The 14,198-nt window shown below is 35.3% G+C and overlaps 1 protein-coding gene across 1 annotated transcript in view; it reads left to right on the top strand.

The window, feature by feature from the left end:
* Positions 1-7,868: 7,868 nt before the first annotated feature.
* LOC138708961 (homeotic protein empty spiracles-like) overlaps positions 7,869-14,198 on the top strand; it is a 242,943-nt gene continuing 236,613 nt past the window's right edge. The window contains exon 1 of the mRNA XM_069839366.1: positions 7,869-9,492. Coding sequence (XP_069695467.1) covers positions 8,571-9,492 — 922 coding nt within the window. The 5' untranslated portion in view covers positions 7,869-8,570. The remainder of the gene's footprint in view (positions 9,493-14,198) is intronic.

Here is a 14,198-nt window from a genome sequence, read left to right as displayed (position 1 = left end):
TTGTTTGACAACATTTCAAACTGCACTGGAATGGACGTCAAAAAACATAAAATTACAAACCACTCCAGTTGATGCACAGCACTTTCAAATATGACTCGCACTGGCATTCAAGAAAAAGAATTAATAAAGATCACTGGTCATAGCTATGCAGCTTCCCTGAATCCCTATTTACAAATAAGTTACATGAAGAGCATCATTCGGAAATCCTGAATAAGTTGAGGGATACGCCATGTAGCCTACATCAACGAGTTCACTTCTTTTACGCACACGTCCAATATAACATCAACTGAACCACCAGCCACTAAAACATTCAAATTTGAAAATTGTACTTTCAATAATTGTTTCTTTTAAAATTATTCATGTTTATTTTTTATTTCATCATCATTAATTAAAACGTTTCTTGTTTATTTCATCATACCTAATTAAAACTTTTCTAGCACTTGTTTATATTATTTAGGTTATGTTATAGCTTCTGGTATATGATAATATGGATAATCACGTATCAGAGATTGTTTAATATTAAGATTTATTGAAAATCATCTGCCAAGTGAGTTGATTACTGGGATCCGGATGATTGAAGTGGAATTCAAATGTTTTAATAAAAATGAAACAGAATCAACAAAGCCTTCTTGACTACTAGCCGTTCACAGAGTTCAATGAAGATTCCATAGTTGGCACAACTGATAACAAGAAAACAGCTAATCATAACACACTACTGCCATCTAACGTAATGTTGAGATGGTACAATAATACATTTGAAGACAGTTTTATTTTCGTAAGTCAATTAATATTTTATTGTACTGGAGTATTTCGTCACTTCTAATCTTTATACACTTTCTTCTAATCGTGTAATAGTCAATTAAATCCCACTCGAGTTTTGATTTTCTCTAGATAAATCAAAACCTCTAGTGAAATTACTGTTGAAAAATATGCAGAATAAATTTTGAGATGGACACAGTCCATCAATTCATATACACCTATAATAATAATAATAATAATAATAATAATAATAATAATAATAATAATAATAATAATAATAATAATAATAATAATTCATTCCTTTTGCAATGCACAGGTCGTAAACGATGAAAGCTGGCAAAATTATAGAAAATCGGTAGCACAGTCCACAGAATAAAAATGTTTGGTAAAGATTTTTGCTATGTCCATTGGACAGTGAATATTAAAGTGATAGCAAGTTAATGGCACAATCTAGTATATACAGTCACGAAGCACGAGTTGTGAGGATGCTAGGAACAATTGACTGTGCCGGTACTTTTCCGCATTGTCTGTAATGAGGCGATATTAGCGACCCTAGTGGTTAGCAACTATCTATGGATGCATATTTACTACGTATTGAGCTTCGTGACTGTATATACTAGTTTGTGCGAATAGGATGGGCAGCAGTCGCTGATCAGATCACCATCTTGATCGTAATCTTTGGACAACAGCAGCAAACACTGAACGTGCAGGAAGCCGAGGTTGCGGGAAGCGCAGGCTACTTGTTATGTTGAAAGCGTTGGTCTCCCCACACGTCTCGCTTCTCTATAAGTTAAGTTAATTGATAACTTATCACAAAGTTCGTAGAAATAAGAACCACTAGCCCATTTCAAAGCTTATCTGTTGTTTACGTAGTTGCAGGACAATTACTTTTTCTTACTGATAGTCTATCAATTGGCTAATTTTGCTGATTTTGTTGGCTATTGGTTCATGTTCCGTAAGCTTGTTGAGCCTGTGGAGTAACGGTCAGCGCGTCTGGCCGCGAAACCAGGTGGCCCGGGTTCGAATCCCGGTCGGGACAGGTTACCCGGTTGAAGTTTTTTCCGGGGTTTTCCCTCAACCCAATACGAGCAAATACTGGGTAACTTTCGGTGCTGGACCCCGGACTCATTTCACCGGCATTATCACCTTCATTTCATTCAGACGCTAAATAACCTAGATGCTGATACAGCGTCGTAAAATAACCCAATAAAATAAATCTTGTTGAGGGGCGTTTTGCAATTTTGCAATTGCAATTATTTATCCTTACGGATTTCTATGATATGTCATATTTTGTTTCTAGTCTCTTCCCACAAACTTAAGTAAGCCTACTCTTGGAAAAAAAATTTGCAATTTTATCCAATTTTTAAAAACTCCTTTTTCCTTGATTATTTGAGACAAAATTAAGGACTTCACGCAAACTACACCCCTCAAATATTTTTGGAGGGAGGGGCCAATTTTTTAAAGTGAAAATTGAAATTTGTTTGTATTAGACTTTAACTCACAGTTTTTATGTTAAAGCAACATTTATTTCACTGTCTTACCCCTAAAAAAACACACAGAATAAAAACTGTGCAAACAGTTTTTCCCTATATCATCCCAATAAGAAAAAAAATGTAATTTTATATTTTGAAAATTTCAAACATAAAAATAACAATTTAAGGTCTTGGAGTTTTAAATTAATAACTTTCTTAAGCAATACGATATTGTTTGTAGTTTGGAACTAAGCTACATTAATCAGCTTCATTTTGCTGCAAGAATGATGAAAATATCTCAATTTTAAGTTTTATGTTAACATTATTGTTGTAAAATGATGTAAAACCGAACATAGAGAAAAATCATCTACATCCTGTGGGTATGAAAAATTGTAAAACCAAGCACACATCTTCCTGACAGTATGTAAAAAAATATAGTCAAATTCTACAGTCAAATAAGAAATTATTATTACACGAAAAATACATAAAATTGACAGAATGTGACGGATTGACACTTGCAAAACTACAAGAAAGGGTCTTTCCGGTCAATAAAAGCTCAGCTAATTAATTAACCGAACATCATAGAGATAAAACTGATAGGTCCTATATTTTTGAAAACTAGAAAGTTCAAGCTTTCAGATGACATAGAAATAAAATTTTTTTTTTTTTTGAAGAAAAGTTAAAAATTAAAGGTAAGTAGATGAGTACCTTAAATTAAACATAGGCCTATTTGTAACTTTTCTGGACACGATGGCACAGTATTTACTAGCCACATAGACCTAAATGCCTACCTAGTACTACTTTGTCATATTTTAACATTAAATAATATTTGATCAAAAAGCCATACAGCATACTTTTCGTCATATTACATTAATTGTTTTAATAGTTCACCAAGTATTTTTAACGTGTTCTATGCCAATAATAGCAAGAGATTTTGTTTGCGTTTGGTTTATTTATCTGGATTTCCTTCTTTTAGAAATATTTTGTAGCTGAATGAAGTTCGAAGGTAACTTGAATTCGCTAGCAATAAGTTGTCGAAACACAAATGATAAAATAATGTTTGGAATATGGCCGGATTGTTGCCCGTAGGTCTCGCCTTCACCACCTTCACTTCTCTGTTGTGTGACGCTATAGGATTCAACCTCGATGTTGTCAGTTGGTAATTCACAAACAGACAGTAACCCTGTTAACATAGCTGTAAAAGAATTAGTCCCACAGAGGGCATACGTTTGATATTTTTCACCCTCTTTTCTCCATTTGAGCTTACTTATTTCTTTATAGGGTAAAGAGTCCATTAAGGCTAATATAAGGAGTCAATATTCGCAAAAATAATTTTGTAGAATGGTGAATAAAAAGTTTTATAAGTAATTTTTGGACAATATTTAATCTCTTTTGCTTTATATTTCCAAGTTCTTATGTTATATTTTTTGGTGTTGGGTACAAATGGATGTAGCCTATATTTCGAGATTTTTTAGGTCGTAGAAATCTGAGCCCTAGACTACTTGATATTATGATAATAGGCCTATAGAGCTTAGGCCTATAATAGACTATAATTTATGATGATCACTTTCGCGTGTTAATAAGTGAACTAGAATATTAACACGTGAAAGTGATCACCACAAATTTATATTCATAAGTGACAGGCCAAAGTTAAAAGTTGTGTATTCAAGATGCACAAAACTTTTTATTCTGGGCAACCCGTCACAACTAGGCCTATAAGAAAACATTATTAGATAATTTATTTTTGTGCAGTGGGCTGTTGTACAGGTCTAGGCTTACTATCTGTACAAGTTCTGAAGCTTACAGATTAGAAAGGTATAAATGTGTTTGGGATATCTAGATGATTCCAGAATTCTAGATCGAATTATAAATTGTGCAAACCTAATGGAAAGTAATCTTTAAGAATAAACTTGATAATGAGCGGCGAAATGAGACAAAAATTACTAGCCTATTATTCATCCAAATCAAGAGTGAAATCAGACGTCAACAAATGCACGTGTTGCGATGTCTCATGATTGGTCATGTAGTACCACAATACACCTCTCGGCGTAAAGAATATAGTCCAATATCATATTTTTTTTTTACCGTTCAATTATTTATTTAGCCTATTTTCAATAGCCTATATAATGTTAGACTAAAAATCTATGATAAATAATTATATTTTAATTTAATTTACACTATAAAACGTGTTGTGATATCTTACAGATCTGAATGACGTCATTCTAGAGGTGGCTGTTAAATGTATCGGTTAACGAGAGGTGGCTTATAAAATATGATATAAGCTTATGGTCAAATTATGGAATGGAAGCAGACTCTATTATTTAACAGAGATTATTATTTTACATTATTTTTTGACAATAAAAAATAAACTTAAAAAAATAAAATATAGGCTATATAACTTATATTCCATTACGCCGAGATGGAAAATCTTAATAATCACAACACGAGCATTTTTGGCGTCAGGTTTCATTCTTGAATTGGACGGATAACAGTTCCTAAAAGAAGTCAACAACAACAAAAAGAAGAAGAGAATAGTAGGATTACAACAGAAAAAATACTATGAAATAGATGCAGAGACAAATGAACAGACAAAAGCGGAAGCAGAAACGGAGAGGCGAAAAGGATAAAAGCGAAAAGTAGAAGAAAATAATGAAAGGAAAGGAGAAATTGAACCAAAAACGGGAAGGTAAAAAGAATAAGAGAGACCGAAAGGGAGAAGACAGTGAAAGCAGAGGAGAAATATGAATGAAATACGCTAGAAGCAGAGACGAAAAAAAAGAATAAAGAGGAAGAAGACAAAGAAGTAAGGTACAAATGGGAAATGAGAAGAGTGAAAAGTAGAACAAAAATTAAAGCGGAAGAATAAAAATAAAGAAAATGAAATTAGAAACGGAAGTACAGACGAAAAAGACGAAAGAAGAAGAAGCAGAAAGGGAGAGACAGAAATAATAAAAGATAAAAAAATAGAAGATGGTAATGAAAGGAAAGGAAAAAAAACAGACGAAAACAAAACTGAAATAGGCTAGAAAGGGAAAGAAGTAGGAGACAAAAAGGAAATGGGTGAGAGTGAAAAATAGAACAAGAAGAAAAAGAAATAGATGAAGAAAGAGAAGATAAAGATGAGAAGAATTGGAGGGCAGAAGACAAGAAAAAGAAAGAAGGGGACAAGAAGAAGAAGAAAAGAGGGAGAGGATATAAAGGCAGAAAATGAGAAGGAGGCAGAGATGAAGAATAGAAAGAGGGACAAAAAAAGAAAATAAAACGGGAAGGGAAGGTGACTACTTGGAGAAAGACGACATTGTGTCAAAGTGATGAAAATGAAAGGAAAAAGCGAAGAGACATAATACGGATAGAAATGATAAAAAATAAGGAAGAAGATTAAGACAGGCGGAAAAATTATAGAAGAGAAGAGAAGAGAAGAGAAGAGAAGAGAAGAGAAGAGAAGAGAAGAGAAGAGAAAGATAAAAAGGGGACGAGAAGGAGAAGGAGAAAGGAAGAAGAGGAAATAAAGACTGAAAATGAGGTAGAAATGCAGAACTGAAGAATAGAAAGAAAAATAGAATAAAAAGGAAAGAGCAGGAGACTAGTTGGAGAAAGAGAAAATGTGTAAGAGTAAGATGAACAGTCTATAAAAGAAAAAAAATGAAAAGAAATATGATAACCCTACGTTTAGAGATGATAAGATACAGAAAAATGAGACAGATGGAGAAATTATAAGAAAAGAAGGTGGAATAAGAAAAAAAAAGAAAAGAAGACAAGGATAAAATAGAAGAAGAGGACAAGAAAGAAAAGAAAAAGAATAATAGGGAAAAAACATGAGGAAGGCAATAAAGGACCAGAGACAATGTGGTACAGAGGAAAGGAATAGGAGAGAAGAAAGAAAATACAGTGGACTCTCCTAAGTTCCACAAAACAAAATTGAAAGTTCAGTCCAATAAACGTAGTGGGTGTGTCAGGTGAAATTAATACAAATTCTTGTTGGTTATCCATCAACGAATAAAGTACTGTACTTGCATTTCCTGCCCGCCCCGAGACTTGTGTATGCGCTTCTACTACCACAGTGGGTTTCGACAGTTCCGTCTCACAAACGGCACAATTCTCAAATCGAAAAAGAAGAGTTCATTAATTTAAAATCAGTGATAAATATGGATGTCCTAATCAATAAAATATTCTGTTTTCCTTTAACAAAAGTATCACTACAAGACACAGAACCCATTTCTTAGTGGCCGTATAGGGGCGTGTCTAATTCTCCTACGTAAGCAGTCGAACTATAGGATGTCGAACTTACGAGCATCCACTGTGGTAGGATGTGGAAAAACGGAGAATAAAAATAAAGGGAACAAAAATAGAAGAAATTATATTAGTCTAGTAATCTGTAGGCCTACCATTCAGTAGGCCTATAGAACAGGCCTATTGCCCACTCAGATATTAAATGCGATAAATTCACAAAAACAGTAGGTATTGTCGACACGGCTTAGGTCACTCTTTCACTGAACCGCTCAATAATTTCACTCTTTCTCCCCCGTTGCATTTTGTAGTTAACTGCACGCCCCGATATGCAGCAATGACAAGTTTCAATGGCTACGATCTAAAACAAAACACTTCAGCCTAAAATAAATTTGACACTAGAAGCACATGATTGCTGCCGTTTAAAGAAAAAGCGCAGCCCTCCGTGGTATGTGGTCCACACTGTGCAAAGGCTCCGCGTCATGCTGTCTTGCATAAGAACTAGGATCGGCTCTGTAAAAAGAAGACTTCATTAATTTTCACAGGAAATACCTCGTTACTGAGAAATGCATGCAGCTATCGTGTTTGACAGCAATGGTTCAATTCTGCAGTGTTTGTAATTATGTGATATTAACTTACCGAAAAGCTTTTACAAAAGCCAGTGTTATTCATTTCACTGCTGTGAAACCCCGAAAACCGGCCGAGCAGATGTCGCCCCCCCCCCTTCTAAAAAGCTTCAAGGGGGATAATTTTCATTCAATACAACACAATGAAACTTTTGCATTATGGATGCTCTCACAAACAAACTTGAATGGACGCCATATTTGTAAGGGGTATCCACTCCTACTTGTATTTTTCAACGCTAGGGCGGCAGCACAGTCATGACGAATTCTAGGGGGTTAAAAAAAGGGGGAGGGGAGTTTTCAACAAAGAACAGAAGTGATTGAACGTTACTGACACTCTGTAATTTGTGGGCAAATGTGCGCGCTGGCGCATACAAAGTGTATACAACTTAACTTGCCGTTTTTGGAAGATTTTATTTTCCGTGTTCTTAGAGACCTTCCAGCAGCAATTTCAGCCAAATATCTTTAAATATTGCTTTATAAAATTATTAAGTTAACCCATACTATTTTTTTTATTAGTATTTCAAAAATATATTCAGTTAATTTAAGAGACATTGCGTTTATAAAGCTTTTCGCGAAATATATTTCCTCGTTAAAACGAAAACATGTTTCCTCCGATGGGAGTGGTGTAAAAGACACTTGTTAAGTTGGCTCCAGCCAATAGGAACGTGCCATTAGCCTCTCATCACACCCAGCTGTCTTCCTAATGACCCAATCAGAGCCTGCATGTGAAGGGTCTGGGGAGGACAGAGGGAGTTGGTAATAGTTTGACCCTCCTCACGCCGTGCTCCTACCGCGGCAGGGAGGGATCCTTCTGCTTGGAGGCAAGAACATCCCAAAACTGTTTGAGAACGTTTAGGGAACAGGCCTGAGTGGGAATTCGTGCCACTTTAAGCGAACACTACGGCTTAAAAAAACGAGTTAAAAAAAAGAACAACGATTCGGGAAGAAGAAAAAAGGACGATCAGTGCTACCGTTGTGTTTTAGTGTTATCATAGTGAGAAACAAAACACGTACGATATTGCAGCTGTGACGAAGTTGTAGCATACATCGGTTTTGTGTCAGTGAATGGTTTTACAGAACACGAGGTGATTTGAGTGTGGCGTTTCGTGCTTGTTTTTACATGGCCCACCGTGAACGTGAGCTGATTTTTGTACTTACAATATTCTAGTGACATGAAGTGACAACCTGTGTGCTTTCAGAAATGTCGTTTCTAGGGAATTTCAGAGATGTTCGCAAGTGACTGGCATTTTACGGACTTGTGATACAATACTTTACATTTTGAAGGGCTTTTGTCTTGAATTGTATGTTATTAAAAGAGAAGTTGCGAAGTGGCGAAATGACTAATAAAGAAAATATTAATATGTCTAATATTATAAATAAATGACTGTCTAGATAGGCAGGAAACGTGCGAGTTTGTGTGTAAAAAAAGGGTAAGGGTGATAGAAGTGGTAGGATATATAAAACACAGGGACACAGATACAAGACAATGATGCCTCTTGCACCGACACCAATTGTGGCGGTTCCTTCCAAGCCAAAAATCGGTTTTTCTATCGATTCAATAGTCGGGGGTGGTACCAATGCGAACGGTGCAGCTTGCACCATCAATACTAACTCGCCGACAAGTACAGCAACCACAACGACACCTACAACGACCCCTAAACACCGCCCAGCCACATCGCAGTCACCTGAATGCGACGTCATAAATACAGACACTTCTCCGAACCCCCCGTCAGCAAGTCCAGCGTCGTCCACTGCGTCTAACCATTATGTCAACAATATTGAAAACAACCGGACGACTTCGCACTCCCCGGCAGGGTCCTCCTCCCCCGAGCTGTCGCCGGGAACGTATCACCGCGCGAGGCACCACTCCGGCTCGCTATCACCGTCTATCTCGCCGACATCGTCACCACCGCTGCAAGGTAACGGGCTTCCGCCGACGTCCGGAAGCGTGGGGATCTCTTCGGCGCCAACGCTCGTGCGACCGTCTGCGTTAGCACCGTCAACTGCCGGGATCGTCGGATCTCCGGGTTTTAATCCGTCTTCGGGATCCCCCGGAGACGCTGGCCTCAAAGGACTGTACCTCCCGGAGCCGCTAGTGCACCCGGGGCACCACCACCACTCGCACCACCACCCGCACCATCACCACCAGCTGGCGCTGGCGGCTGCAGCAGCGGCTCAGCACTTCCAGGCGGCCGGGCTGGCAGCGGCCCTCGCCCAGCAGACGGGGCACCACGGCGCCGCCGGGTTCGGAGCGCCTCCCGGAGCCGGGGCACCCACTCATCTGGCCCCGCACCATCCGACGCCGCACCCCGCCGCCGCAGCTGCCGCCATACCCCGCGATACGTACCCTCTGTACCCTTGGCTCCTGTCCCGGCACGGGAGGATATTCCCGCACAGGTTTCCAGCAGGTATGTCACAGTGCTTGGCTTATCTACAGGTAGGCCTAAGTCATCATTTTGTCTATCAAGGTTTTTATAATTACAATTGAAGAGTTTGCGGGAAAAACGATGAATGTCACAGTTTTCTTAAGGTTGATGTCATTATCTAAATCAATGGATCACTGCGAAATTTAATGTTGTTCTTATGAAAAATGGTAAAAAGGAGAATTATCACCACGAATACAGTAATCCTTTCCTTTATTTTCTATAGGAACATCACTACATCTTGCAGTTATAGACTCAATTAGATCATTATCTAATCCTTAATAGAAATGTGACATTCATCGTTTTTCCCGCAAGCTCTTAAATTGTTGCTGACTTTAAAATAAATGGGAGTAACTCTTAGTAAAGGAGAATTTATGATTGAAGAAAGAAGTTCTAATTGTGAAGAAAAAATTGGGGGTTTCAATAGTGCGTTGAGATTTTACACCACTGAAGTGTCTGAACTGACTGCTAACACGTTCCATCTTCAAGGTCAAATCGCACAATATTTGAAAGTCTCTCAAATTTATTGTTTTTCTTATAGGCTACTTAGTTAGCCCAAACTGGACTTCTTGTTATACGAAAACTAATAATATAAATAATAACTGTAATAGTAATTTATTTATTTATTTCGAATATTAATGTGCAAAACAACAGCACAAAGCCAATTACAGTTTACCACAAAATAAAAAACAAAACAAAAAAAGAACAAATGATGATGAGAATGAATGACAAAAAATGGCAGTAAGATGAAATACAATCAATATAATGGTCAACATTAATCATTCACCAAATGCAACATAATAAATGACAATATCTAACAAATAATAAAAGATATTAAATAACAAGTTCGGATATATCATGCATAAGTAAAATCAAATCAGATCTTGCAAATTAGCACTTTTAATACACCTGGCTATTGGAGAAATGGATTTAAATAATTTAGTGAAGAAAATTCTTTGACCACGAAAACATGTCACGGGAATTCTAAGGTAGGTGTTAATAATAATAATAATAATAATAATAATAATAATAATAATAATAATAATAATAATAATAATAACAATAACAATAACAATGTTAGAAAAATTTCACAAAATATTAGGGAAAACACGGGAATTTTACTTGAAGCAAGTAAAGAGATGGCTTTGGAAGTAAATCCCGAAAAGACAAAGTATACTGTATGATTAGGCTATGTCTCGTGACCAGAATATTATACGCAATGGATATATAAAAATTGGAAATTTATCCTTTGAAGGGATTGAAAAAATTCAAATAGGCCCTATTTTGGAGCAGCAGTAACAAAATTATAAATTAGCCTACGTTCGGAGGAAATTAAACGCAGAATAATTATGGGAAATGCCTGTTATTATTCGGTTGAGAAGCTTTTGTCATCCAAGTCTGCTCTTAAAAACGCTGAAAGTTAGAATTTGTAACAGTTATAATATTACCGGTTGTTCTGTATGGTTGTGAAACTTGGACTCTCACTTTGAGAGAGGGAAGAGGTTAAGGTTGTTCGAGAATAAGGGGCTTACGAAAATAATCGGGGCTAAGAGGGCTGAAGTTACAGAAGAATAGAGAAACTTACACAACGCACAACTGCACGCATTGTATTCTGCACCTAACATAATTAGGAAAATTAAATCCAGACGTTTGAGATGGGCAGAGCATGTAGCACGTATGGGTGAATTCGGAAATGCATATAGTGTATTACTGTAGTTGTAAGACCTGTGGGGAAAAATACCTTTGGAGAGGGCGAGACGTAGATAGGAGGATAATGTTAAAATGGATTAGTGGAAGGTGGGATGAGATGGTAGAGACTGGGTTAATCTTGCTCAGGATAGGGATCGATGGCGGGCTTATGTGAGGGCGGCAATGAACCTCCGCGTTCTTTAAAAGGCATTAAATAATAATAATAATAATAATAATAATAATAATAATAATAATATTATTATTTATAATAATAATATTTATAATAATAATAATATTTATAATAATAATAATATTTATAATAATAATATTTATAATAATAATAATAATAATAATAATAATAATAGCCTAGCTCTTATTCTGGCGATGAGCATCGGCATGTTTCAGGAGAAACAAATATCTATAATTGACTAGAGTGGCTAATGGTAATGAGCAGCAGAAAGACGTAAGTTACCAAATTTAGGACTAGCCAAAACAAGAACTTTTATTATTGTACTAAGATTATCATCCTACATAGTCTACACTTAGTCTACTGATGATAACGTACCGTAATTTATACAAAAAAAAAAGGTGTGTGTATAATGAAAACAAAACTGAGCGCAATGCATTTACAAACTAAGTAGACTTCTACCAACTTATGAAACCTAAAATCTCTTAGGATTAATTTTTAAGCTATTAACAATAATTACATTCAAGTTTCACATGTTCATCATAAAAAATACATATTTAGCATTAGTTTAATAAATTTCGAAAAAATTAATAGGAAACTAAATTGTATAAAAGATGACAGTGCCGGATCAAATTATTAATTTAGGTGAGTTTATTACCAAGATTTATTTAAAATCATCTGTCCTCAAGTGAGGATGACCACTGAGATCCGAAATTAACAAACATAAAAAGATAAAGGGAAATGAAACGAGTAAGTAATTATTCGATATATACATTAAAACAAAAATTTATATGTCAACATAAAACTTAAATAATAGTGTAGAATCTGAAGAGAGGCCTTCAGAATTTCCATTATAATCATCTTAACCTCATAGAAGGAAATATTATCCTGACCTCCTAATATATAGGCCTATAAATATTTAAAGAAAATAATCTGCCTTCAATGAGGGTGACCATAAAAATCCAGAATAAAAGCACTACAGAATAATTTAGAAAGACAGGAATTGTTTAGTAAAAAATTCAGAGAAATGCAAACACAACACAATCATCAATGGCCAAAATATAAATGGTATGTAATATTTGGATTGAATCCTTAAGAATATTCAACAAAATTTTTTGAATTTAAAAAAATCGGAGTCCGAGTGCTTTTAAAATATCACATGTGAATTTAGAGAGTGTGCCACGTGCACCAAAAAAAAAAGACCAGAAACACTCCACTGACTAGTGGAAATGTTATATTTCTCACTTAGATAAGGGATGCAGGACTCATAAATGGATCTATTCTCCTCATCAACGTGTTAGTTTAGGAGCATCTGGGTTAATTAACTCTCAAATTTAAATTGGCGAGCTTTTATGCCCAGTACTGGTATTTCTAAAACCATGACGGACTGTAAAGAAAACAACTAACGCAATGTTGTAAGCCTGTATTGTTCTGTAATCTTGCTTGGGCAAATGCATAATTTCCTATCAATAATTTCTCCTCTGTTATTTTATTAAAAGTTTAGCAAAAATTATAGTCTTTCGTCAATATAAGGGTTAATAAATGAAAGCTAAATTAATTATCATTCATAATATTAATACACACAAAAATCCTTTAAAACGAATTTTTATTTTGTTATTTATTATTAAAGTTGCGAAGAGGAGAAAACAATCATAATAATATGTGAAAAATATCCAGTGGAGGTAATGATGTGGGTGCCGGGAATCTATAGTAACTAGTGGCTTGTGCAGAAAATGCTGCAAACTAAGTTCATTAGACGTTCAAATAAATATTTTTAGATTTATTTTCAGTGAAGAAAATCAGACATTTTGAAAGTTATATGCGCCCTAAATAAAATTGTCCATCGTAAATCTTTAGTAGTTTCAGTGTTTCATTCGTTGCTGGTTGCGGGAAATAAACTTACTCATCACGGTAGCAAGAAGTTAAATGGCCTGCTATTTTCCCTACAACAAAATATGCTTGGCAGTGATCACAAATCTAATCGATTAAACCAAAGAAATATGAAATTAATTTTGATGTAACTTAGTTTAAAGACGTAACTAAAATAGGAAGCATGACTCAATTACTACCAAGAAAAATTAGAGAATCAGACATATAAATATCTACATCACACTGCCATTAAATATATGAAAAAGACCCACACTACTTGATTAATAACTATATAAGTATTTCATTTTTAATAACAATATTGTTACCTTACATAAGTTTTATAGTTTTCAGTAACATACATATAGCTATTACTCAGTAAATTACAGAAATGAAGATCTAATATAAAATATTCTTCCTCTGCATCTACTTACTTAAAGCCCCAAAAGGTTTCACTTTCATATTCATTATGTGTTGCATTAATTATAATAATATTTCATTTTAATGATAATAATGTCATCAAACATTCTTAAGTTTTGTAGTTCTTAATATCCAATACACAGCTGTACTCGGAAAACTACAGACCAGAGAATCAGACCTGTAAATTATTTTATATACGTTATCAAAGAATTACACAAATGAAAATCGACATATTGGCATAATGATGTGAAAGAATCTGAGCCATCTGAACTCTATGTCAGCAATCCTGTAGGTCATGGCCTTCGCGTAATAGTCTATTATTTATTGCAGTGTGTGTTTTGTTTTATTCTGAAATGCAATTAATTAGTTCTCTAAACTGACGAAAGATGGATTTTGGAAAATAGGTAAATGATATAGGAAAATTGATATTTCACTGAAAACTACTATTTTTCTGAAAAACTTTGGGTTCCAAGCTTCAAAATGAGGGGTCATTTATTAAAATCCGTTCAGCCGTTTTCCCGTAATTTCC

The sequence above is a fragment of the Periplaneta americana genome, chromosome 11 (assembly GCF_040183065.1).
Source record: "Periplaneta americana isolate PAMFEO1 chromosome 11, P.americana_PAMFEO1_priV1, whole genome shotgun sequence".
Classification (NCBI taxonomy): domain Eukaryota; kingdom Metazoa; phylum Arthropoda; class Insecta; order Blattodea; family Blattidae; genus Periplaneta; species Periplaneta americana.
The sequence above is the reverse complement of the archived record's forward strand: the minus strand, read 5'-3'. Positions and strand labels throughout refer to the sequence as shown.